We start from the raw sequence: 27,749 nt of genomic DNA on the forward strand, positions 1-27,749 counted from the left end.
ATGAAACCTTGCCATGCATAGCATGATGCACAACTTGATTTGGTTCATCTGTGGTCGACTTGGTATCATTAGTGGACTTGGGATCTGCATGCACCACCACTGTACGATCATTATCTGCATCCTCTTCCACCAATTCACCATCCTCCCTTTCCACTAAAGCTGCATATTTATTACCATAACTAGGATTTGGGTTTCCAGTTTTGGTAACTTTCATAACATCAGTAATGACGTTATTTTCCTTTTGCACATTCCCTTGTTGTTCCTGATCACCACTGTCATTCCTTCTTTTCTTGCCCTTTTGCATTTGCCAATGTTGTTGACCAACCACCAATCCACTGGTAAGAACCTTGACATCTCCTTTACGATAATTTGGATTTACATCGCTTTTATTATTTTGCTTCGCAGTGTTTGCGTATGCAACTTGTTTCGCCTTGTCCTTTTCAAGCTTGTTTCCACCTTGAGAATCATTATCATGATTCACTGTGCCATCGTTGTCCTCCTCAGTCGTATGATTGTCTTCATCCTTAGGGTACAACTCAGGATGAACCTTCCAACACGATTTAATATCATGCCCTTGTAGGCAGCATTCATTACAATACTTTTGTCACGACCCAACCCCGCGGGCCGTGACTAGTACCCGATCTGGGCACCCAAACACATATATCCAATGTTGTCTCAACTGTTATCAAACGCATTCAAGTATAAAGCAGAAGCCGTCAAGGCTATATTTCAAATTTAGATAATTTCCAGAAAAATTTTGGCAGAGTTTCCTTTGTTTTACAGACTATCCAAAATAACCCTGCGCACAGAAAATACCAACAAAGGCCACACCGGCCAACAAAGCAACATATAAACATATGCGGACCGGCCGCCGCGGCAAATGGGGTCGCCCCAAACACAACATATACACACATCCGTACAGAAAGACCCTAACCCACAAACATATCTACAGGCCTCTAACAGACTTACAGAGTCATATGACGGGACAGGGCCTCGCCGTACCCGGAGTTGCCATACATACAGAATATACAGAAGACAGAAGGTATATACCAAAAGTACACACTCCAGACCAAAGGAGCTCTTCAAAATAGCAGTATCTGAGCCCTAGACTGGCGGCGTATCTTCAGGTGCGTCTGTACCTGCGGGCATGTAGCGCAGCCCCCGAAGAACCGGGGGTCAGTACGAAAAATGTACCGAGTATGTAAAGCAGAAACATAACAAACATAATCATAGCATGAACCGGAAGCACAGAAGTATAACGGACAGAACCATAAATCAAACGGACGGAAAGAATTATGGTCCAGACGGACGGGCAGAATCACAATCCATACGGACAGGCGGAATCAGAATCCATATCAGACAGACAAAATCAGAATCCAATCAGACAGACAGAATCATAATAGGGCACAGGAACGTGGTCGCCACTCCTGCCTCTGGCGCCACAACATATCATATTTCAGAAGATTTCATATCTTCGAACATCTCCGTCACATAACACATCATATCATAACCACGGTAACCCCGGGGACAGATCACACGCCGGGAAACCGGACACATCATACTTCGTAACATATACACGATAACCGGGAACGACATATACCACAGTACCCCGGAACCGGACACATCATACTTCGGAATTCATACATGGGACCCGGCCCCCGACAAGGGACTCGGCGGCCCATCCGCACGATATAAACCGGCCTGGGATCCGGTGAAAGGAAGCATTGAGACATCCACGAATAGATTAATGAGAATCCACATACATACATATCGTTATACCGACTCAATCAAACTGAAGTAGGCCAAATGGCGATTCAAATCAGGGTATTCGGATAGCGTTCATAATATGCGCTTATATCCTGCTTGGGAAGGCACGACGGATTATTACCAGAATCAGATTTTCAGATGTCAAACCCATTTTGTAAAATTTATATAAAAAGTAGTCATATCATGATCAGAATAATAGTCCAGATGTTGTCTGAGAAAGTCGGACAGAAACAAAGTAGTTAAAGTTATACAGAAAGTATCGGGCCTTGAGGGCCCACCTCGGGCCAACCCGAGGAGACGTACGTAAATTACAGATAGTAGACCTTATGAGGTCGTCCATAATCATTTGGAAGTATTCCGACTCCGTTTAGGAAGGTTGCATACTTAAAGCTCACTTTGAAGACAAGTTATAAGGAAAATGATTCAATCTCACTGAAGGAATTGGGGCGGATTTCCATCTCGAATTCCGAGGAACGGAGTCGTATCTAAGGCTCGCGGCCGAGCCTATTATGTTCAAAACATGCCTAAGAATGAAGGGGTAAGCTTTACATACCTCGATTGCGCCTTATGCTCGCTTAGCTTCACTTCCAATTTCGTCCAAAATCTACAAATAGTCATGTTTACCAATTGTCAAATTCAAGCCTTTAAGAATCCAAATTTTATTACTTGCCTACCGAAATTTCGGCAGCATTTCCCCTATACATATAGCCTCCCCGAGATTCAACTCGACTCAACACAACCAACAACAACCCAACAACAACATCAACAACATCAACAATTTTCATAATTCACAATATACGCAATTAGTCTACTTTACGACATAATGCAATAATCCTCATTTCGACTTTACACTTCCAAATCAATACCAACATATGCCGTAAAACAGCCCGCACATTATTTTCCAAATTTTCCCAACCAACCAATTCGCGATATAACTATTTAATAATTTCGCAAAGAGGTCAAAATTAACACTAACAACATCAATAACAACATCCTCCACATTCTACAAGTTAAATACATTTGTTTTCATCCAAAATTTTCTTCAAACCCCATTCTACAATTCAGCCATACCAACAAACGAATTTATCACGTTATTTCTTCGTTCTAATCCGTTAAAACTCTAAATAAACTTGTTAACAATAAAAAAAAAAGCCTTATTCATACCTTAAGTGCACAGCCACCACGTCCACCCTCTTATTTTTAGTTGATTTTTAGCTCAAATCGAAGGCAACGCGACGTAGAACACTTTTCTCTTCATGGGCTTCGGGATTCGGGGCTCCGATTTTGGTCAAAAATTGATATTTTTTTTCTCTAGGCTCTCCTATCTCTTTTTCTCTAGAGTTTTCCAGGTTTCTTGATCTGAAAAATGAGGGAGAGAAACTGATTTTTTTCTATTAAAAGCGTGGGTAATGGGCCTGACCCAAATTGGAATCGGGTTGGGCCCATTTCACTGCCCAGCTTGACCTTTCGACCTTAAAACGTCCATATCTCCTTGTACCGACGTCGCCTGGGAGCCCACGACCTACCGTTGGAAAGCTATTTCAATTATCTAAAACTTTTATTTCTGGCCGTTTTCCCAAATTCCAAACTTATAATGCCGTTTTTGCTCCTCCAAGTCAGGTCATCCGAAAACGTTTTCTTAAAAATATTCGTTTGGAGGGCTTCCACTTTGATTTGGCCCCAGGGCCCTTCACGGGTTGTGTTTAACTTTACATATACGATTCATATAACTTTTCACATGTCCCAAAAAAATCTTGATGTGTGGGTCCCACCTCAGCTTACAAATAATTCGACGTTCGAAAATGCAGGATATAACAACTTTGGCAAAAAATCATATTGGATTTTCACCCACTTCTCCTTGAACACACCCTGATCATTCACAATTTGTAACTTTACTCCTTTGGGGTGTTCTTGCAATAAGTCCACTTTAACTTTAACACGAGCACAACTCGGTCTTGTCTTATTTTTTGTGGCAAGATCAAGTGTCAAAGGCTTGCCAACGGCTGATGCTAATGAAAATAAGACCTCCTCTACAAAATAATTAGGAGGAAGTGTAGGAAAAGATATCCAAGCTATAGCAATCGTAGTTTCCTCGTCCGGGGTAAACCAAGGATCCCATTTCAACGTACGCATGGGATAACTCATATTCTTCTCCTTAATCCAATATGGCTTAGACATAAGTGTAACGTAGTCTTCCAACATAGTACACCTTATCAAGACATGCCGATTACACAAAAAACCTATGGTAGGTTCTCCCTTCAACTCGCATTGTTTTGGAATAGGGTACGTAGCGCATTGAGATCCTTCCATCCATTAGTAAATTTTCCTACTATGGCATACTGAAGATTCTCACGTATGACCATAGTTTTTATCTCATCCAAACTATATTGGACAGTAGCTTCCCCATGATGATAGACAATTGGCTTAATGAGAATTGGTGATGGTGGCAGTGTGCTAGAACTGGCACCATGTATTGATTTTTTTAGGGTTTAGAGATAGTTTGCTGCAGGTGGGGTTGTTATTGATGGTGGGGTGGGGTGGACAACCTCCATGGAAGGTTGTCCATTGGCCATGGTGGCCATGTTTGGCCGGAGAACCCAAGGAAAATATGAACTCGCCCGTCGCCGCTAGGGTTCAAAGACGCCTTCTTTGCTTGTTTTAGGACTTTAGTTTCCTAATAGCAAATTAATTACTCCCTCTGACCATTTTTTTTATTTTGTTTTTTGTAGTCTGCTCAAAAAAGAATAATACATTTTTATATTTAGAGTTAATTAAACTTAAAACTTTGCATTTTACACGCTTATTTTAGAGCATAAGTTCAAAAGTGTTTCTTTTTTTCTTAAACTTCGCGTCTAATTAATCTATATCACATAAATTGAAACAGAGAAATATATTAGCCAGGAAAACTGTCCTTCCATAAAGGAAGGTTGTCCTCTTGGGGCCGCGTTTGCAAATTGCAAGTGTCAACCTCATGAAAGCACGTAGAAGTAACATTTGTAGAAACCTCCACGAATCCCACGTCAGACTCTCCTCCTCTTTAAAATGTCCGATAGACACGCGTCCGTAATACACATCCATCTAAATCAATTTCCATCACGCATTTTCCACATTAAAAATATCCACTATTTTGACTAACTTTTTTTCTTTGACTAACTTAACCAACAAGTAATGTCAAACAGCATGGTTAAATTACACTGCCACGTTTCCAGAAACACGCAAGCTTAGCTTAGCTGAAACCTATATATATGTGAAGCAACACCAACAAAAGTATCATATCCCACTTCAATATTCTCTCATTTCTTTCAAAGTAAGTATCAAAAACTTGGTTTACAAAGATTTACAAAGATATCCTTATATTTTCATAAACACGACTAGCATGAAAAGAAGCAGAGAAGATGATGGGCAAGTGGAAGCACAAGCCATGGCTAACTGCGCCTTAATTCTAAACAACAAACTAGATCATTGGAATGACTTCGAATGCAAGACTTGTAATAAACGTTTCCCATCTTTCCAAGCCCTTGGTGGTCACCGTGCAAGTCATAAAAGGCCAAGATTACTCGCAAATTTTGTTATTGAAGCCAAAAAGAATAAGATGCATAAATGTTCTATATGTGGAATGGAGTTTTCTTTAGGTCAAGCATTAGGCGGACACATGAGGCGTCACCGTGAAGAAATTAATAAAACGTCGACGATGATACCGATGTTGAAGAAGTCAAATAGCAGCAAGAGAATATTTTGCTTGGACTTAAACTTAACACCTGATGATGATATTGATCTGAAGTTATGGCCAACGGCACTAGCTCCATCTCCCGTTTTACGTATCTTTATTTAGGTCCCCTGTCATTGTAATCCTTGTACATAGGTTTGGGAGTTGAAGTTGATTTGTTAATTCTTTTCATATACAATATATGCTGCATTTTTTTTTTCTTGTATATTTCCTTAATTTGCTTGATTCTTTTTGAGAACGGTAAAGTAAATTTTATTATCTTGATATTCATTTAAATTCTATCAATTTGTATCCAATTTATGTGATAATAGTTTGAATTCAATAAAATGTGAAATCTTTTAAAATTTCTAGCTAGTCTTAAATATGAGAATTTTACTTCCACATACATAAAAGGTTCCTAATTAAGTAATTATCACTCTTCTAATTTTTAACCCCTAAAAGAGGAAAAAGCCTATTCCCACCCAATATAAGATATAACTCTGAATTCCTCCCTTTTACTCCTGCCACTTGCGTATTAGCCATCGACGGCGACATCACTACTTTAATATTGGCGTCAGTAGTACTGTCACGTCCTATGGACTCTTCTTCTTCTTCTGCGGCTTGAAGGTAGAAATGAATATATATTCGGTGTATCTCATTAAATATCTGGTGAATGTCTGGTGTATATCTAGTATATATTTATTGTATGTTCTGTGTATCACCATATATACAGTGAGATAGACACGGCATACAAGTACATACAACAACATAAAAGTCTGTATATTACTGTATGTTGTGTGTATGGTATGTAAATATCTTGTATTTTTGTGGGAGTATATATCATTGTATGTTATGTGTATGTCATTTGTATATTTGGACATACATAGGACATACAATACTAAACAATGGTATACAAGTGTACATGAAGAGGAGAACTTGTAGAAGTCATGGGAGAGAACTCATGTGAAGAAAATACTGATGGGAAAAAGAAACGGATAGATGTAGTCATTTGATTTTCCGGTGAAATTTGGACGAAGAAGCGGCAGACGGGGGCAGAGTAAATGGCGGCGGGCGGTAGAACAATGGCGGCTGGTGTTGTGATAAGAGAAGATATTATACTATTATATAAGTGCCAAAGTAATGATTTTGTCGTCCTTAGTCACATTCCAACCATCTGGTTGTGAAGTTTGCTAACCAAAGTGATTTGTTTTTCCACATATGCCCTTACATTTGCTATTTCTTACTTTGCAGACCAAAGTGTCTTTCCAGTAAATTGAAATGCCTCCAAACCCTTTTTACATAGCCCTTTAGATCAACTTTTTGCAGGTTAAGTAGGACTATACTTTTTTATATGTTTTATTTTTATCCCTATTTTATTCCTTTATTACTTAAAGTTGTCACATTTAATTTGGTAAATATAGTAAACTTTGAGCCTCTTTAAAATGCTTCAAAAGTTATGAATAGTGATGATGCCATATAACATAAACACCAATGCACAAAGATAATAAAAATTACTATTATATATAAGAGCAAATGTGGGGACTTTATTTTCCAATTTTTTTTTAAAAAAATAATTAATTACTTTTAGGTCCTAATCTTATTTATTTAAGTCAATTTTTTTGTTTTTTATTTTTAAGGTCTACTTTTCAAAAGCTATCGAACCTGGAGACTTTTATAGTCCTCACAATAATTTTCAATTTTTTTTAAAACTTTTTAATTAATTACTTTTAGGTCCTAATCTTATTTATTTAAGTCAATTTTTTTATTTTTTGTTTTTAAGGTCTATTTTTGAAAAGCTATTGAACCTCCTACCTCATTTTTCATATTCTTTGATTTTCTGGTTGGTGCTCGATGTCCGCATTTGAGCCCAACTAATCCAGATAATTCGCATTGTATCGCGCCTATTCGGGGGGAGCGCTTCCTCCAAAGATTTTTTCCATATCCATGTTCGAACCCCTAATCCCTAATTAAGAGAGGAACAACTTTATCCACTGCACAAGTTAAATTATGTATTTGTCTTAAAAGTTCATTAACTATGTATAGATTATTATATTTCATTAGTTAAAATATCTACTTTTATATCTTGAGTTTGGGCCCGGGCTTAGCACGGGCCTCACAAAACTAGTAAATTAAAGAAAGAGAAGCTAGGGAGATCTCCAAAATTCTTAATTTTCTGGAATTTGTTGGAGGTTGTATACGTTTTGTTATAATTGCTAGTTTTTGAAAATATGATTTTATCGTTAGATAGGGCATTTAGGTTCCTAATTTGCATTGCTGACATCTCACAGTATTTGTGCAGTAATAAAACTTTTAAAACTTGTGCTCTTAAAAATATCATAACATTTGTATGACTATAAAAATTTAAGAGCAAAATGAAAAATATAAAAATAGTTATTTAAAATATAGATACGTTATATTTTTTGAAAGAAACTAATAAAAAATAGTATATTACTTATTCTCTTATATATGAATAAGTTTTAGCCCAGGAATTCGTGTAAGAGCCAATAATTAGCGAGATGAATACGAAGATGAACGAGTGATGGCGTGATGTTCAAATTAGTGTCTTTGCGTTTACTAACCAATTTACTACCTTTATTCATAGTTTGGAGACCCAACTTACGGTCAACTAATGGCTGTGCCACCTACCACCACCGCCATTACACCATACACTTCTGTTTCAAACTTTAAGTTACCACCTGGCTGGGGTGTTGAAGAAGTGCCTCGTTCTAAAGGATATCGAGTTGACAGGGTCCATCACTTTTCCTTTTTTAACATTTTGTGATTTACTTGAAGTGAATTTGCTGCATACTTGCTCTTTATTTTCATTTTGAAGTCAACTTTTCCTCCTATATAAGAAGTCACGGTTACACGACATGCCTGCTTCTCAGCTAAGGGTATTTTCGGTATTCCTTGATTTCTGCGCTTAGAGGATATTGTACCAATATTACTTTACTTTACTACTATTAATAAGTGACAATGTAAATATTTTGTCGTCCATAGTTCCCTTAGAACTGTTTGGTTGTGAGTTTGCCAACCAAAAAGGTTGTACTTACTATTTATCTCTTTACATATCAAAGCATGATCAAGAAATTTCCTAAGTCATTTTGGGTAATACATGGCTGCTTGAGCCTATAAATATTCTACATGTGGTTTTGTCTTTTTTCTTTATTCTGATTTGCACTCATTCACTCTTTGAGACCATTTCACTGGCCTTTATAATTTGGTCTCACTTGGACCCGTGGTAGTTTCTATTGCATTTACCATCATTCTTCCACTTGGGCCTTGGTAATTAATTTTATTATAGTAACTTTTTGTTATTTTTTTTTTCCTTTATCTCAAAATATTTATCACATTTCATTTTTTTAGAGTCAAATTATATAAGCTTTAACAAATATTTTAAGAATCTTTACATTGTGTTGATAGGAAAATTGCAATTTATAGTTTTTTCTGTATATTTTTTGAATATCTAAATTTTAATTTTAAAAGATTGAATTAATCTAACTCAATTTAGCTCGAAACTAATCAAATTGCTTTATTTTGGGATGTAGAGAATATATTATTTATCCATATACGTTCTGGTAAAATCTTGACAGCTTTGGAGCCAAATTTTCGTTTACAACTGAGTAATTTATTAGGTATTATAATATCTTTTATCCTTATACTTCCTATATCTTAGCTTATTTTTAGTGAGCTCATATATGCTTATAAAGATCTGTCCTAAAATCATTTGAAATATAATTTTAAAATCTTTTACTTTATTATTATTTACTAATTGTAGGATCACTAGGTTAATTTGTATAAATATTCTAAGCTAAGGTTATAAATATTGTAGTATAGATTTGAAGTTATTGGAATTTTTTTCTTGTGTTAGATGATTCTAGAAGATGAAAACATGAGTTTTGGTAATACAGGTAAAATAAAACACATTATCAAAATCTTAAATGAATTCAAGATAATCACCAAAATGAGTTTGAAGCTGGGTGGAGCTAGAGTGCCGGTGATGATTTCGATCGAATCCGGTAGCTTTGGTTCACAAACTTTGTATTTGTCTATAGGTTATTAGTACCAAATAAATTAAAAAATTTAAATTCAGCACCCATAAACTCCAAATCATGGCGCTGCATCTGAATTCAAGTATATAATTTAACTGATAATTAACAATGAAAGTTAAAACAAGTAATTACACGGTTTGCCCTTTAAATGGGCTGATCTTTGATTTTTGCTCTTCAAATGGGCTGATCTTTAATTTTCGTCCTTCAAAATCAAACTTATATCTATAGGAGCATAAATTCTTTAAGGGCGCTCACATAACTTATAGATATGACATAAGTTCAATTTTGAAAGGCAAAAATTAAAAATCAACCCATTTGAAGAGCAAAAACTAAAGACCAGTCCATTTAAAGGGGACCCAAGTTAAAATATTAAAATTTTGGGCCCGGGCTTAGCACGGGCCTCATAAAACTAGTCAGCTTATAAACATGGAAGATTTAACTTGTGGTGACAAAAAAGTCTTATAATTAGAAATTGTGACAAGTTTGACCAACCAAGGTCAAACTTGTCTTAAAAATGTGATTAACTTAAATTGGAACCGAATTATAATTTTTAAAACTTATAATCTTTTACAAAATACACAAAAGCCCATACACATTATACAAAAACTTCTTCCAACCCACACACATTATACAAAAACTCCTTCCAACCCACTTCCCCCACGACCCCAACTACTTCATTTTATTTCAAAAAAAAAAAAAAAAGAGCAGTTCTTCAGTTCATCTTTCCCTGTCTCTCTCTCTCTCTCTCTCTCTCTCTCTCTCTCTCTCTCCGTTGCTGCTGTTCAAAATCGGCGACCAGTGACCACCATTGTTGTTGCTCGTTCCTCTCTCTCCCTTGCTGCTGCTGCTGCTCATTTTTCTCTCTCTCCATTGTTGTTGCTTGTCTATTCATTCTCAGGTAAACTTTTTTTTTCACTTGGTTCAAAAGTTAGGGTTTTGAAATCAGAGTGTGAAAATGATGATTTTGGTTAGAGAAGATGAAGAAGAGCATGGGTTTTTCTTGAATATTATTTGTTTTGTTGTAGTTTCGTGTATTTGTTGCACTTGTTGGGGTTTGTGAGTTTGTAAATAGTGATTGTGGTTGTGAAATTATGGTTTTTGGTGCTGTTTTTGTTCTTTTTCTCCTTATTATTTCGAAAAAAAAGGCTTGCAATTTTGTTGATGTTTTCCAACAACTGAGGTTACCTGTTGTAGCAAATTCAGCACTTGTTTGACAGTTGCAAACATCTGTTGAGGTTGCATGGTTTTGGTGTATTTTGTTTAAGTTGTGAGTGAGATTTGTGATGGTTGTGTGTTTTTAGTGAAATATAGATGTTTTGTAGTTAAATTTAGATGTTTTTGCTGCTGTTGTTGCTGTTGCAGCAAATTCAGCACTTGTTTGACAGTTGCAAACATCTGCTGAGGTTGCATGGTTTAAAAAAATCCTATTTGGTGTATTTTGTTTAAGTTGTGAGTGAGATTTGTGATGGCTGTGTGTTTGTAGTGAAATATAGATGTTTTGTAGTTAAATTTAGATGTTTTTGCTGTTGTTGTTGCTGTCATGCTATGGTTTAGGAAAAGTTTTGATTTTATCCAACAACTGCTGGATAAAATCAAAACAATTGTTGAGGTTTTTGCAGCAACTGAAGCAGTTGTTGTAGCATATTAACAAGCTGTTGTAAAAAATCAAAACAGTTGCTAAGTTGTTGCAACTGTTTTTCTATTTCCAACAGATTAAGATTCTGCTGCAACAAGTAATAAGTTGTTGCAACAACTTAGTATTTTTTTGCAACATATTATTAATCTGTTGCAACAACTGATTACTTGTTGCAACATATTCCTTTTTCCCTTTTTACTTTGAATGTTGCACTAACCAATTAAAACTTTTTTTCTATCTCCTGTGTGTAGATAAAATGGCTCCAGTTAAAAGAAAAGGAGAGAAACCAACTGAGGGAGAAAGTAGTAAAAGAGCTAAGGTGCAAACACCATTAGATAAACTTGTGACTGCTATTTGTCAATCAACAAATGAGGAAAGAGTTAGTGAAACTGGGGCTTCAGAAAGAGAGGAAACACACGAAACCTCTGTTGGGCATGAAGAAGAAAGTGATAAAAATGAACAAAGTGAAGAAACTAGAGAAGAAAGTGAAAAAGATGATGAAAAATCTGCTGAAGGAGATGAAGAAAATGCTAAAGGAGATGAAGAAGAAGGAGATGAAAAAGAAGTAAGTGAAGAAGAAGGAGATGAAAAAGAAGTAAGTGAAGAAGAAGGAGATGAAGGGGATGAAGGAGCTGAAGGGGATGAAGAAGGTGAAAAAGAAGCAGAAACTGAAAATGGTAATGAAGAAGAAGAAGAAGAAGAAGAAGAAGAAGAAGAAGAAGAAGAAGAAGAAGAATCAACAGATCAGATCTTGGCTGAGTTAAGAAGAAAAAGGAAACATAATGTGGATGCCAATCTTGTTGAGTCTTCTAGTATTACCATAGATCCCAATAGACCTTCGATTGAGGAGGTCGTCAAGAGTTTCAGCATTGAAAAGTACGGCGTGACGATGCCGCTGAATGGAAATAAGGATTTGTCTGGTGATTTTGTGGTTAGATCAACCATGGGCAAGGGATTTGACACCTTCAGGGGCATTCTCCGGCAGCAGGGGTTAGATAATTTCTTTAGGGCTAGCTGCTTTGGGATCTATTTAGATTTGCCTGAAGATACCAGTGCCCGATTTCAAATGACAATGGTTTCTGAGCTTTTGAAGCGTAAGATTATTTGTGATAGAAAGGATGAGATTTGGATCAATTACTGTGGCATGCCGGTTTGCTTTGGCATGAAGGAGTTTGCCATAGTTACCAGATTGAGATGTTATCCTTATGAGCCTCTTCCTACTGTTGTATTAACCAAGCCAGCCCAGACGCCCAAGGCAGACAAGAAAGCGAAGGGTTCCAAAGCTACGAATAATGTCTATTTGGTAAACTTAGTGGGAAAAAGCTACACTCAAAAGAAATTATTGCAAGACTTGGAGTCCAAAACTTTCTCAAAAAAGCACAAGGAGGCACTGTGCTTAGTTTGGTTTGTGCATAGTGTTCTTTGGGAAAGAGACGTAAACTACAACATACCGCTTGGATTGATTAAACTTGCTGAGGACTATGATGCCTTCAACAACTATGCCTGGGGTTTTCAAAGCTTTAGCTTGACTGTTGAATATTTGATGAAGGATTTGAAGCCAACGGGGAAAACACAAAACCTATATGGCTTCCTTTGGGCTTTCATGGTAAATTTTCTTTAATGTTTTACCTTCTTTTTTTATTTTTTTTATTTCAATCACTATTTTGATTTTTGATGGCATCTTTTTTTTCTAGGCTTGGGCATTTGAAGTCATTCCTCACCTCAGGCATCAAGTCAAGGAATACTCCAAAGAAGTTACCTATCCAAGAATTCTTAGATGGCTCACTGCCAGGAACAACACAAAATTGAGTGTTGACCTTTTCAACCCCCCTAAGGAAGCTGTAAGCATTAGAACACAACAGATGACTAGGTGTTGCAACAACTTTTATAATCTGCTGCAACAACACATTCATCTGTTGCAACAAGTTATGCATCTGTTGGACAATGTCCAATAGATAATTAACCTGTTGCAACTAGTTACCCAACAGATGAATCTGTTATAACATGCAACTAATTTTTTACAACAGATGAGTAACCTGCTGAAACAAGTCACCCATCTGTTGGAAAATGTCCAACAGATGATAAACCTGCTACAACAAGTTGACAATCTGTTGCACAATTTCCAACAAGTACCACAGCTGTTGCAACATATCACTTTATTTACTAATTTGATAACTTCTGAATCTGTTACAGTAAGTTTTTACAACAAGTACAATAATCTGTTGCAACAAATTACTAATCTGTTGTATAATATCCAACAGATGAGCAACCTTCTGCAACAAGTTACCCATCTGTTGGAAATTTTCCAACAGATGAGATACCTGCTGCAACAAGTTACCTATCTGTTGGACATTACCCAACAGATGTGTAACCTTTTGCAACAACCTGTTAACTTGTTTTAAATAGGTTTTGCTTTTTATGATTTTGCACCATTATGATATATCTACTTTTTTGTTGTAGGTTGTGAACCCATGGCTTGTCCCAACAATAAGAGAGTTGGAGATGCCATGCCTTGTCACCTTTGTGCCCATAGAATTTGTGCCTGACAGACTGATTGATGGGTTCAAAGGTGAATTGGTTGGAGTGACAGCCATCACTAGGGTTGATGATGTTATAGCTGGTGGTGGTGGTGATGTTGCTGGTGGTCATGTTGTTGTTGGTGCTGGTGGTGATGTTGTTGTTGATGTTGTTGGTGGTGCTGATGCTGTTGGTGGAGGTGTTCAGCCTGTTGATGTTGGTGGTGGTGGTGGTGGTGATGATGTCCCAGCAAGTATTGCTGGGGAAAAATTAAGAGATGATGATGCTAATATTGGTGGATTTACCCCCAGTTCCTGGATTGAGTGATTTTTTCGGATTTGGTGGTAATTTTAGTAGTGGTGGATTGAGTGGTAGAAGATTTGTTGATGTTGGTGCCGGTACTTCTAAGGTGCCCTCATGTGCTTGTGAGTGCATCACTTGCAAGGACAAAATAGATAATTTGATTAGAAAGGTGGAGGAATTGGTGCAAGCCCAAGAAGCCACAGACACTTCTATGCAGAGGTTGATATCCAAGAGGGGTATCAAACCATCAAAGAATCTTTCCTCACCTTATACTCCTGTTCATGCTCGGAGGAGGGGCAGAGCAATTGCTAAGGCACTTGCATCAGTTAGATCAAGAAGATCTGTTGCTACTCCTAGTAAGTCAATTGAGACTCCTCTTCTTGATGTTGGGCCAAAAGTGCTAAAAAAAGGTGGACATTTTCAAGCTTGTACATGCCCAAAGAAAGAAAAAGGTTGAGACTGCAATCAAGTCCAAAAAGAGTGGGAGAACCATGTACTCAATGCATGAATTTGGAGCAGCAGACTTCAAGGCTCTGACAAACATGGAAATATGGTGGGAGGATTGGGTAAGTTTCAACACTTGTATATATCTATCTAATTCCGTATGTTGTTGCAACAAGTAGATAATCTGCTGCAACAAGTTAACTAGTTGTTGCAACAGTTCCTTTATTTTGTTGAATCTGCTGCACCAAGTTAACTAGTTGTTGCAACAAGTAGATAATCTGTTGCAACAAGTTAACTAGCTGTTGCAACAGTTTCTTTATTTTGTTGAATCTGCTGCACCAAGTTAACTAGCTCTTGCAACAAGTAGATAATCTGTTGCAACAAGTTAACTAGCTGTTGCAACAGTTCCTTTATTTTGTTGAATTTGCTGCACCAAGTTAACTAGCTCTTGCAACAAGTAGATAATCTGTTGAAACAAGTTAACTAGTTGTTGCAACAGATCCTTTATTTTGTTGAATCTGCTGCACCAAGTTAATTAGCTCTTGCAACAAGTAGATAATCTGTTGAATCTGTTGCACCAAGTAACTAACTGTTTTACTACTTTTACTTTAGTATGTAGATAAAGTCCTGCTTCTAATGCGTATGAGGCAAATCAATTTCCCCGAGTACTATGATTCCACTGACATAATCCTGGACCTCAACTTTTACAACAACATGTCCAAGAGGTACGCAGAATTGACAAAAGAGAGTACAGTTCCAAATGTCGTGTCTCTGAAGGTTAGACTTGCTGAATTCAAGTGGGATGATGATATGGTCGATTATTGTAGGGTGTCAGACCCTACCCGGGAGGCTGCTCGTGGGCTGGTGCAAAGAGGGTTTTAACAGCGATGAATATTAATGCCACACATTTTGTCACTCTCGAGTTCATGATTGAAGAGGGAGTGGTAAATGTGTATGACTGCAACGTTCCTGTCTATGAAGAATCTGATTTCTTTTGTTTCATGGAGCCGGTAATGGAATTGTGGCCGAAGTTATTGCAACAGAGTGGAATGTTCGCACACTTGCCTGCAAAGTTACTCAATGAATCGTGGGAATTCAATAGGCTACAGAATCTCCCCTGCAATGTCATTGGTAAGGTATGTGGTTCGTGGTCAATTTCTTTTATGGAGGCTTTGCTTACCGGCACAACTGTGACAAAACCCGAAAGTCTAATCATCGACAACTCTGTAGGGAGGATGCAATGGAGATGGGCATTAGGTGTCATTGAAAAGGTGTTGGAGCCCTAAGATGGGTTGATAAACATATCATTGATTTTGCGTTTTTTGGAGCCAAATTGTGGCCTGTTGAACAATTTAAGTATATATTAGGAGTTTTTTTATGACATTATGTAATTTAAGTATATATTAGGTGTTCAGTACTTTTCTAAGACATTTTGTTAAGTATATATTAGGTGTTCATTATTTAAGTTGTGTTCAATACATTATGTTCAGTGGTTTCAGTAGTTTTAAACAAGTCACAAAATCTAACAGCTGTTGAAGAAGCTGCAACGACTGACCCATCTGTTGCAACAAGTTTTTAATATGTTGCAACTGATGAGTAAGTTGTTGCAACAAGTTTGTAATTTGTTATGGTTTAGGAAAAGTTTTGATTTTATCCAACAACTGCTGGATAAAATCAAAACAATTGTTGAGGTTTTTGCAGCAACTGAAGCAGTTGTTGTAGCATATTAACAAGCTGTTGTAAAAAATCAAAACAGTTGCTAAGTTGTTGCAACTGTTTTTCTATTTCCAACAGATTAAGATTCTGCTGCAACAAGTAATAAGTTGTTGCAACAACTTAGTATTTTTTTGCAACATATTATTAATCTGTTGCAACAACTGATTACTTGTTGCAACATATTCCTTTTTCCCTTTTTACTTTGAATGTTGCACTAACCAATTAAAACTTTTTTTCTATCTCCTGTGTGTAGATAAAATGGCTCCAGTTAAAAGAAAAGGAGAGAAACCAACTGAGGGAGAAAGTAGTAAAAGAGCTAAGGTGCAAACACCATTAGATAAACTTGTGACTGCTATTTGTCAATCAACAAATGAGGAAAGAGTTAGTGAAACTGGGGCTTCAGAAAGAGAGGAAACACACGAAACCTCTGTTGGGCATGAAGAAGAAAGTGATAAAAATGAACAAAGTGAAGAAACTAGAGAAGAAAGTGAAAAAGATGATGAAAAATCTGCTGAAGGAGATGAAGAAAATGCTAAAGGAGATGAAGAAGAAGGAGATGAAAAAGAAGTAAGTGAAGAAGAAGGAGATGAAAAAGAAGTAAGTGAAGAAGAAGGAGATGAAGGGGATGAAGGAGCTGAAGGGGATGAAGAAGGTGAAAAAGAAGCAGAAACTGAAAATGGTAATGAAGAAGAAGAAGAAGAAGAAGAAGAAGAAGAAGAAGAAGAAGAATCAACAGATCAGATCTTGGCTGAGTTAAGAAGAAAAAGGAAACATAATGTGGATGCCAATCTTGTTGAGTCTTCTAGTATTACCATAGATCCCAATAGACCTTCGATTGAGGAGGTCGTCAAGAGTTTCAGCATTGAAAAGTACGGCGTGACGATGCCGCTGAATGGAAATAAGGATTTGTCTGGTGATTTTGTGGTTAGATCAACCATGGGCAAGGGATTTGACACCTTCAGGGGCATTCTCCGGCAGCAGGGGTTAGATAATTTCTTTAGGGCTAGCTGCTTTGGGATCTATTTAGATTTGCCTGAAGATACCAGTGCCCGATTTCAAATGACAATGGTTTCTGAGCTTTTGAAGCGTAAGATTATTTGTGATAGAAAGGATGAGATTTGGATCAATTACTGTGGCATGCCGGTTTGCTTTGGCATGAAGGAGTTTGCCATAGTTACCAGATTGAGATGTTATCCTTATGAGCCTCTTCCTACTGTTGTATTAACCAAGCCAGCCCAGACGCCCAAGGCAGACAAGAAAGCGAAGGGTTCCAAAGCTACGAATAATGTCTATTTGGTAAACTTAGTGGGAAAAAGCTACACTCAAAAGAAATTATTGCAAGACTTGGAGTCCAAAACTTTCTCAAAAAAGCACAAGGAGGCACTGTGCTTAGTTTGGTTTGTGCATAGTGTTCTTTGGGAAAGAGACGTAAACTACAACATACCGCTTGGATTGATTAAACTTGCTGAGGACTATGATGCCTTCAACAACTATGCCTGGGGTTTTCAAAGCTTTAGCTTGACTGTTGAATATTTGATGAAGGATTTGAAGCCAACGGGGAAAACACAAAACCTATATGGCTTCCTTTGGGCTTTCATGGTAAATTTTCTTTAATGTTTTACCTTCTTTTTTTATTTTTTTTATTTCAATCACTATTTTGATTTTTGATGGCATCTTTTTTTTCTAGGCTTGGGCATTTGAAGTCATTCCTCACCTCAGGCATCAAGTCAAGGAATACTCCAAAGAAGTTACCTATCCAAGAATTCTTAGATGGCTCACTGCCAGGAACAACACAAAATTGAGTGTTGACCTTTTCAACCCCCCTAAGGAAGCTGTAAGCATTAGAACACAACAGATGACTAGGTGTTGCAACAACTTTTATAATCTGCTGCAACAACACATTCATCTGTTGCAACAAGTTATGCATCTGTTGGACAATGTCCAATAGATAATTAACCTGTTGCAACTAGTTACCCAACAGATGAATCTGTTATAACATGCAACTAATTTTTTACAACAGATGAGTAACCTGCTGAAACAAGTCACCCATCTGTTGGAAAATGTCCAACAGATGATAAACCTGCTACAACAAGTTGACAATCTGTTGCACAATTTCCAACAAGTACCACAGCTGTTGCAACATATCACTTTATTTACTAATTTGATAACTTCTGAATCTGTTACAGTAAGTTTTTACAACAAGTACAATAATCTGTTGCAACAAATTACTAATCTGTTGTATAATATCCAACAGATGAGCAACCTTCTGCAACAAGTTACCCATCTGTTGGAAATTTTCCAACAGATGAGATACCTGCTGCAACAAGTTACCTATCTGTTGGACATTACCCAACAGATGTGTAACCTTTTGCAACAACCTGTTAACTTGTTTTAAATAGGTTTTGCTTTTTATGATTTTGCACCATTATGATATATCTACTTTTTTGTTGTAGGTTGTGAACCCATGGCTTGTCCCAACAATAAGAGAGTTGGAGATGCCATGCCTTGTCACCTTTGTGCCCATAGAATTTGTGCCTGACAGACTGATTGATGGGTTCAAAGGTGAATTGGTTGGAGTGACAGCCATCACTAGGGTTGATGATGTTATAGCTGGTGGTGGTGGTGATGTTGCTGGTGGTCATGTTGTTGTTGGTGCTGGTGGTGATGTTGTTGTTGATGTTGTTGGTGGTGCTGATGCTGTTGGTGGAGGTGTTCAGCCTGTTGATGTTGGTGGTGGTGGTGGTGGTGATGATGTCCCAGCAAGTATTGCTGGGGAAAAATTAAGAGATGATGATGCTAATATTGGTGGATTTACCCCCAGTTCCTGGATTGAGTGATTTTTTCGGATTTGGTGGTAATTTTAGTAGTGGTGGATTGAGTGGTAGAAGATTTGTTGATGTTGGTGCCGGTACTTCTAAGGTGCCCTCATGTGCTTGTGAGTGCATCACTTGCAAGGACAAAATAGATAATTTGATTAGAAAGGTGGAGGAATTGGTGCAAGCCCAAGAAGCCACAGACACTTCTATGCAGAGGTTGATATCCAAGAGGGGTATCAAACCATCAAAGAATCTTTCCTCACCTTATACTCCTGTTCATGCTCGGAGGAGGGGCAGAGCAATTGCTAAGGCACTTGCATCAGTTAGATCAAGAAGATCTGTTGCTACTCCTAGTAAGTCAATTGAGACTCCTCTTCTTGATGTTGGGCCAAAAGTGCTAAAAAAAGGTGGACATTTTCAAGCTTGTACATGCCCAAAGAAAGAAAAAGGTTGAGACTGCAATCAAGTCCAAAAAGAGTGGGAGAACCATGTACTCAATGCATGAATTTGGAGCAGCAGACTTCAAGGCTCTGACAAACATGGAAATATGGTGGGAGGATTGGGTAAGTTTCAACACTTGTATATATCTATCTAATTCCGTATGTTGTTGCAACAAGTAGATAATCTGCTGCAACAAGTTAACTAGTTGTTGCAACAGTTCCTTTATTTTGTTGAATCTGCTGCACCAAGTTAACTAGTTGTTGCAACAAGTAGATAATCTGTTGCAACAAGTTAACTAGCTGTTGCAACAGTTTCTTTATTTTGTTGAATCTGCTGCACCAAGTTAACTAGCTCTTGCAACAAGTAGATAATCTGTTGCAACAAGTTAACTAGCTGTTGCAACAGTTCCTTTATTTTGTTGAATTTGCTGCACCAAGTTAACTAGCTCTTGCAACAAGTAGATAATCTGTTGAAACAAGTTAACTAGTTGTTGCAACAGATCCTTTATTTTGTTGAATCTGCTGCACCAAGTTAATTAGCTCTTGCAACAAGTAGATAATCTGTTGAATCTGTTGCACCAAGTAACTAACTGTTTTACTACTTTTACTTTAGTATGTAGATAAAGTCCTGCTTCTAATGCGTATGAGGCAAATCAATTTCCCCGAGTACTATGATTCCACTGACATAATCCTGGACCTCAACTTTTACAACAACATGTCCAAGAGGTACGCAGAATTGACAAAAGAGAGTACAGTTCCAAATGTCGTGTCTCTGAAGGTTAGACTTGCTGAATTCAAGTGGGATGATGATATGGTCGATTATTGTAGGGTGTCAGACCCTACCCGGGAGGCTGCTCGTGGGCTGGTGCAAAGAGGGTTTTAACAGCGATGAATATTAATGCCACACATTTTGTCACTCTCGAGTTCATGATTGAAGAGGGAGTGGTAAATGTGTATGACTGCAACGTTCCTGTCTATGAAGAATCTGATTTCTTTTGTTTCATGGAGCCGGTAATGGAATTGTGGCCGAAGTTATTGCAACAGAGTGGAATGTTCGCACACTTGCCTGCAAAGTTACTCAATGAATCGTGGGAATTCAATAGGCTACAGAATCTCCCCTGCAATGTCATTGGTAAGGTATGTGGTTCGTGGTCAATTTCTTTTATGGAGGCTTTGCTTACCGGCACAACTGTGACAAAACCCGAAAGTCTAATCATCGACAACTCTGTAGGGAGGATGCAATGGAGATGGGCATTAGGTGTCATTGAAAAGGTGTTGGAGCCCTAAGATGGGTTGATAAACATATCATTGATTTTGCGTTTTTTGGAGCCAAATTGTGGCCTGTTGAACAATTTAAGTATATATTAGGAGTTTTTTTATGACATTATGTAATTTAAGTATATATTAGGTGTTCAGTACTTTTCTAAGACATTTTGTTAAGTATATATTAGGTGTTCATTATTTAAGTTGTGTTCAATACATTATGTTCAGTGGTTTCAGTAGTTTTAAACAAGTCACAAAATCTAACAGCTGTTGAAGAAGCTGCAACGACTGACCCATCTGTTGCAACAAGTTTTTAATATGTTGCAACTGATGAGTAAGTTGTTGCAACAAGTTTGTAATTTGTTATGGTTTAGGAAAAGTTTTGATTTTATCCAACAACTGCTGGATAAAATCAAAACAATTGTTGAGGTTTTTGCAGCAACTGAAGCAGTTGTTGTAGCATATTAACAAGCTGTTGTAAAAAATCAAAACAGTTGCTAAGTTGTTGCAACTGTTTTTCTATTTCCAACAGATTAAGATTCTGCTGCAACAAGTAATAAGTTGTTGCAACAACTTAGTATTTTTTTGCAACATATTATTAATCTGTTGCAACAACTGATTACTTGTTGCAACATATTCCTTTTTCCCTTTTTACTTTGAATGTTGCACTAACCAATTAAAACTTTTTTTCTATCTCCTGTGTGTAGATAAAATGGCTCCAGTTAAAAGAAAAGGAGAGAAACCAACTGAGGGAGAAAGTAGTAAAAGAGCTAAGGTGCAAACACCATTAGATAAACTTGTGACTGCTATTTGTCAATCAACAAATGAGGAAAGAGTTAGTGAAACTGGGGCTTCAGAAAGAGAGGAAACACACGAAACCTCTGTTGGGCATGAAGAAGAAAGTGATAAAAATGAACAAAGTGAAGAAACTAGAGAAGAAAGTGAAAAAGATGATGAAAAATCTGCTGAAGGAGATGAAGAAAATGCTAAAGGAGATGAAGAAGAAGGAGATGAAAAAGAAGTAAGTGAAGAAGAAGGAGATGAAAAAGAAGTAAGTGAAGAAGAAGGAGATGAAGGGGATGAAGGAGCTGAAGGGGATGAAGAAGGTGAAAAAGAAGCAGAAACTGAAAATGGTAATGAAGAAGAAGAAGAAGAAGAAGAAGAAGAAGAAGAAGAAGAAGAAGAATCAACAGATCAGATCTTGGCTGAGTTAAGAAGAAAAAGGAAACATAATGTGGATGCCAATCTTGTTGAGTCTTCTAGTATTACCATAGATCCCAATAGACCTTCGATTGAGGAGGTCGTCAAGAGTTTCAGCATTGAAAAGTACGGCGTGACGATGCCGCTGAATGGAAATAAGGATTTGTCTGGTGATTTTGTGGTTAGATCAACCATGGGCAAGGGATTTGACACCTTCAGGGGCATTCTCCGGCAGCAGGGGTTAGATAATTTCTTTAGGGCTAGCTGCTTTGGGATCTATTTAGATTTGCCTGAAGATACCAGTGCCCGATTTCAAATGACAATGGTTTCTGAGCTTTTGAAGCGTAAGATTATTTGTGATAGAAAGGATGAGATTTGGATCAATTACTGTGGCATGCCGGTTTGCTTTGGCATGAAGGAGTTTGCCATAGTTACCAGATTGAGATGTTATCCTTATGAGCCTCTTCCTACTGTTGTATTAACCAAGCCAGCCCAGACGCCCAAGGCAGACAAGAAAGCGAAGGGTTCCAAAGCTACGAATAATGTCTATTTGGTAAACTTAGTGGGAAAAAGCTACACTCAAAAGAAATTATTGCAAGACTTGGAGTCCAAAACTTTCTCAAAAAAGCACAAGGAGGCACTGTGCTTAGTTTGGTTTGTGCATAGTGTTCTTTGGGAAAGAGACGTAAACTACAACATACCGCTTGGATTGATTAAACTTGCTGAGGACTATGATGCCTTCAACAACTATGCCTGGGGTTTTCAAAGCTTTAGCTTGACTGTTGAATATTTGATGAAGGATTTGAAGCCAACGGGGAAAACACAAAACCTATATGGCTTCCTTTGGGCTTTCATGGTAAATTTTCTTTAATGTTTTACCTTCTTTTTTTATTTTTTTTATTTCAATCACTATTTTGATTTTTGATGGCATCTTTTTTTTCTAGGCTTGGGCATTTGAAGTCATTCCTCACCTCAGGCATCAAGTCAAGGAATACTCCAAAGAAGTTACCTATCCAAGAATTCTTAGATGGCTCACTGCCAGGAACAACACAAAATTGAGTGTTGACCTTTTCAACCCCCCTAAGGAAGCTGTAAGCATTAGAACACAACAGATGACTAGGTGTTGCAACAACTTTTATAATCTGCTGCAACAACACATTCATCTGTTGCAACAAGTTATGCATCTGTTGGACAATGTCCAATAGATAATTAACCTGTTGCAACTAGTTACCCAACAGATGAATCTGTTATAACATGCAACTAATTTTTTACAACAGATGAGTAACCTGCTGAAACAAGTCACCCATCTGTTGGAAAATGTCCAACAGATGATAAACCTGCTACAACAAGTTGACAATCTGTTGCACAATTTCCAACAAGTACCACAGCTGTTGCAACATATCACTTTATTTACTAATTTGATAACTTCTGAATCTGTTACAGTAAGTTTTTACAACAAGTACAATAATCTGTTGCAACAAATTACTAATCTGTTGTATAATATCCAACAGATGAGCAACCTTCTGCAACAAGTTACCCATCTGTTGGAAATTTTCCAACAGATGAGATACCTGCTGCAACAAGTTACCTATCTGTTGGACATTACCCAACAGATGTGTAACCTTTTGCAACAACCTGTTAACTTGTTTTAAATAGGTTTTGCTTTTTATGATTTTGCACCATTATGATATATCTACTTTTTTGTTGTAGGTTGTGAACCCATGGCTTGTCCCAACAATAAGAGAGTTGGAGATGCCATGCCTTGTCACCTTTGTGCCCATAGAATTTGTGCCTGACAGACTGATTGATGGGTTCAAAGGTGAATTGGTTGGAGTGACAGCCATCACTAGGGTTGATGATGTTATAGCTGGTGGTGGTGGTGATGTTGCTGGTGGTCATGTTGTTGTTGGTGCTGGTGGTGATGTTGTTGTTGATGTTGTTGGTGGTGCTGATGCTGTTGGTGGAGGTGTTCAGCCTGTTGATGTTGGTGGTGGTGGTGGTGGTGATGATGTCCCAGCAAGTATTGCTGGGGAAAAATTAAGAGATGATGATGCTAATATTGGTGGATTTACCCCCAGTTCCTGGATTGAGTGATTTTTTCGGATTTGGTGGTAATTTTAGTAGTGGTGGATTGAGTGGTAGAAGATTTGTTGATGTTGGTGCCGGTACTTCTAAGGTGCCCTCATGTGCTTGTGAGTGCATCACTTGCAAGGACAAAATAGATAATTTGATTAGAAAGGTGGAGGAATTGGTGCAAGCCCAAGAAGCCACAGACACTTCTATGCAGAGGTTGATATCCAAGAGGGGTATCAAACCATCAAAGAATCTTTCCTCACCTTATACTCCTGTTCATGCTCGGAGGAGGGGCAGAGCAATTGCTAAGGCACTTGCATCAGTTAGATCAAGAAGATCTGTTGCTACTCCTAGTAAGTCAATTGAGACTCCTCTTCTTGATGTTGGGCCAAAAGTGCTAAAAAAAGGTGGACATTTTCAAGCTTGTACATGCCCAAAGAAAGAAAAAGGTTGAGACTGCAATCAAGTCCAAAAAGAGTGGGAGAACCATGTACTCAATGCATGAATTTGGAGCAGCAGACTTCAAGGCTCTGACAAACATGGAAATATGGTGGGAGGATTGGGTAAGTTTCAACACTTGTATATATCTATCTAATTCCGTATGTTGTTGCAACAAGTAGATAATCTGCTGCAACAAGTTAACTAGTTGTTGCAACAGTTCCTTTATTTTGTTGAATCTGCTGCACCAAGTTAACTAGTTGTTGCAACAAGTAGATAATCTGTTGCAACAAGTTAACTAGCTGTTGCAACAAGTAGATAATCTGTTGCAACAAGTTAACTAGCTGTTGCAACAGTTTCTTTATTTTGTTGAATCTGCTGCACCAAGTTAACTAGCTCTTGCAACAAGTAGATAATCTGTTGCAACAAGTTAACTAGCTGTTGCAACAGTTCCTTTATTTTGTTGAATTTGCTGCACCAAGTTAACTAGCTCTTGCAACAAGTAGATAATCTGTTGAAACAAGTTAACTAGTTGTTGCAACAGATCCTTTATTTTGTTGAATCTGCTGCACCAAGTTAATTAGCTCTTGCAACAAGTAGATAATCTGTTGAATCTGTTGCACCAAGTAACTAACTGTTTTACTACTTTTACTTTAGTATGTAGATAAAGTCCTGCTTCTAATGCGTATGAGGCAAATCAATTTCCCCGAGTACTATGATTCCACTGACATAATCCTGGACCTCAACTTTTACAACAACATGTCCAAGAGGTACGCAGAATTGACAAAAGAGAGTACAGTTCCAAATGTCGTGTCTCTGAAGGTTAGACTTGCTGAATTCAAGTGGGATGATGATATGGTCGATTATTGTAGGGTGTCAGACCCTACCCGGGAGGCTGCTCGTGGGCTGGTGCAAAGAGGGTTTTAACAGCGATGAATATTAATGCCACACATTTTGTCACTCTCGAGTTCATGATTGAAGAGGGAGTGGTAAATGTGTATGACTGCAACGTTCCTGTCTATGAAGAATCTGATTTCTTTTGTTTCATGGAGCCGGTAATGGAATTGTGGCCGAAGTTATTGCAACAGAGTGGAATGTTCGCACACTTGCCTGCAAAGTTACTCAATGAATCGTGGGAATTCAATAGGCTACAGAATCTCCCCTGCAATGTCATTGGTAAGGTATGTGGTTCGTGGTCAATTTCTTTTATGGAGGCTTTGCTTACCGGCACAACTGTGACAAAACCCGAAAGTCTAATCATCGACAACTCTGTAGGGAGGATGCAATGGAGATGGGCATTAGGTGTCATTGAAAAGGTGTTGGAGCCCTAAGATGGGTTGATAAACATATCATTGATTTTGCGTTTTTTGGAGCCAAATTGTGGCCTGTTGAACAATTTAAGTATATATTAGGAGTTTTTTTATGACATTATGTAATTTAAGTATATATTAGGTGTTCAGTACTTTTCTAAGACATTTTGTTAAGTATATATTAGGTGTTCATTATTTAAGTTGTGTTCAATACATTATGTTCAGTGGTTTCAGTAGTTTTAAACAAGTCACAAAATCTAACAGCTGTTGAAGAAGCTGCAACGACTGACCCATCTGTTGCAACAAGTTTTTAATATGTTGCAACTGATGAGTAAGTTGTTGCAACAAGTTTGTAATTTGTTGCAACAGATGGTTCAGTTGTTGCAACATATGGGTCAGTTGTTGCGACAAATCTAACTGATGTTGAAGAAGTTGCAACGACTAACCCATCTGTTGCAACAAGTTTGTAATCTGTTGCAACGGATGAGTAAGTTGTTGCAACAAGTTTGTAATTTGTTACAACAGATGGTTCAGTTGTTGCAACATATGTGTCAATTGTTGCGACAAATCTAACTGATGTTGAAGAAGTTGCAACAAGTTGATAATCTGTTGCAACAAGTTTGTGATCTGTTGCAACAGATGTGTCAGTTGTTGCAACAAGATGTAAATTTTTTGCAACAGATGGTTCAGTTGTTGCAACACATGGGTCAGTTGTTGCGACAAATCTAACTGATGTTGAAGAAGTTGCAACAAGTTGATAATCTGTTGCAACAAGTTTGTCATCTGTTGCAACAGATGCGTCAGTTGTTGCAACAAGATGTAAATTTGTTGCAACAGATGGTTCAGTTGTTGCAACATATGGGTTAGTTGTTGCGATAAATCTAACTGTTGTTTTAGAAGTTGCAACAAGTTGATAATCTGTTGTAACAAGTGTGTGATCTGTTGCAACAGATGGGTCAGTTGTTGCAACAAATCTTTCAATTGTTGAAGAAATTGCAACAACTAACTCATCTATTGTAACAAGTTTGTAATCTGTTGCAACATATGGGTTAGTTGTTGCAACAAGTTACTAATATGTTGCAACAAGTGCATTATCTGTTGTAACGGATGAGTAACCTGTTTAAAAGCTTCACATTTAGTAAACCATAAGTATCATTGGTTTTCGTTGTTTACACCTAAATATGGGTGAATCAAGTAGTTCTCATCAAATTACACCAACGATCGCTCGATTTGGGAAGTATGCGCTTAGTTGATCATATGTCCTGACTCAGAATACCATCAAATTGGTTAGGAACATTTAATAAACAATAAATATCATTGGATTTTCGATGTTTACACCTAAATATGGGTGAATCAAGTAGTTCTCATCAAATTACACCAACGATCGCTCGATTTGGGAAGTATACGCTTAGTTGATCATATGTCCCGACTCAGAATACCATCAAATTGGTTAGGAACATTTAGTAAACAATAAATATCATTGGATTTTCGTTGTTTACACCTAAATATGGGTAAATCAAGTAGTTCTCATCAAATTACACCAACGATCGCTCGATTTGGGAAGTATACGCTTAGAATTTCCCATCAAATCAATGAAATTACCGTCTAATCCATTAAGGATGTTAGTAGATAAATATATTGATCACTAAACATTATTGAATCCCTTTGTTTAACACTAAATATCATTGGTTCCCTCTGTTAATAATTAAACATATGTGACTTATATCCTAGTTGTTGCAGCAATTTCATGATCTGTTGCAGCAATTACATAATCTGCTGCAACAATTGCATAATCTGTTGCAGCAATTACATAATCTGCTGCAACAATTGCATAATCTGTTGCGGCAGTTGCATAACCTGTTGCAACAAGTACATAATCTGTTGCAGCAATTGTTTAACCTGTTGCAACAAGTACATAATCTGTTGCAGCAGATAACATAGCTGTTGAACAAGTCATATCACTTGTTGGATGAAATAACTCATTCTATTTGTTGGATGAAACAAGTTAAGGACTTTCTGCAACAACTCACTCCATTTGTTCTAAAAACTCAAAACACTATCGGAACTT

The 27,749-nt window shown here is 37.5% G+C and overlaps 4 protein-coding genes across 4 annotated transcripts; all 4 read left to right on the plus strand.

The window, feature by feature from the left end:
• The first annotated feature begins 5,024 nt into the window (after positions 1-5,024).
• LOC132599602 (zinc finger protein ZAT11-like) lies at positions 5,025-5,699 on the plus strand. The gene has a single exon (XM_060312920.1). The coding sequence runs from the start codon at positions 5,144-5,146 to the stop codon at positions 5,597-5,599; it is 456 nt and encodes a 151-aa protein (XP_060168903.1). The 5' UTR covers positions 5,025-5,143; the 3' UTR covers positions 5,600-5,699.
• A 2,403-nt stretch (positions 5,700-8,102) lies between these two features.
• LOC132643874 (uncharacterized) lies at positions 8,103-13,739 on the plus strand. Its single transcript, XM_060360397.1, has 5 exons — positions 8,103-8,222; positions 9,345-9,384; positions 11,428-11,607; positions 11,758-13,002; positions 13,622-13,739. The coding sequence occupies exons 1-4, from the start codon at positions 8,103-8,105 to the stop codon at positions 12,780-12,782; spliced, it is 1,365 nt and encodes a 454-aa protein (XP_060216380.1). The 3' UTR covers positions 12,783-13,002; positions 13,622-13,739.
• A 3,145-nt stretch (positions 13,740-16,884) lies between these two features.
• On the plus strand, positions 16,885-18,712 carry LOC132599603 (uncharacterized). The gene is made up of 2 exons (XM_060312921.1): positions 16,885-17,975; positions 18,595-18,712. The coding sequence occupies exon 1, from the start codon at positions 17,024-17,026 to the stop codon at positions 17,753-17,755; it is 732 nt and encodes a 243-aa protein (XP_060168904.1). The 5' UTR covers positions 16,885-17,023; the 3' UTR covers positions 17,756-17,975; positions 18,595-18,712.
• Positions 18,713-21,855: 3,143 nt separating this feature from the next.
• LOC132599604 (uncharacterized) lies at positions 21,856-23,688 on the plus strand. Its single transcript, XM_060312923.1, has 2 exons — positions 21,856-22,951; positions 23,571-23,688. Exon 1 carries the CDS (start codon positions 22,000-22,002, stop codon positions 22,729-22,731), a length of 732 nt encoding a protein of 243 aa, XP_060168906.1. The 5' UTR covers positions 21,856-21,999; the 3' UTR covers positions 22,732-22,951; positions 23,571-23,688.
• Positions 23,689-27,749: the final 4,061 nt, after the last annotated feature.

The sequence above is a fragment of the Lycium barbarum genome, chromosome 6, assembly GCF_019175385.1.
Source record: "Lycium barbarum isolate Lr01 chromosome 6, ASM1917538v2, whole genome shotgun sequence".
Taxonomy (NCBI): Eukaryota; Viridiplantae; Streptophyta; class Magnoliopsida; order Solanales; family Solanaceae; genus Lycium; species Lycium barbarum.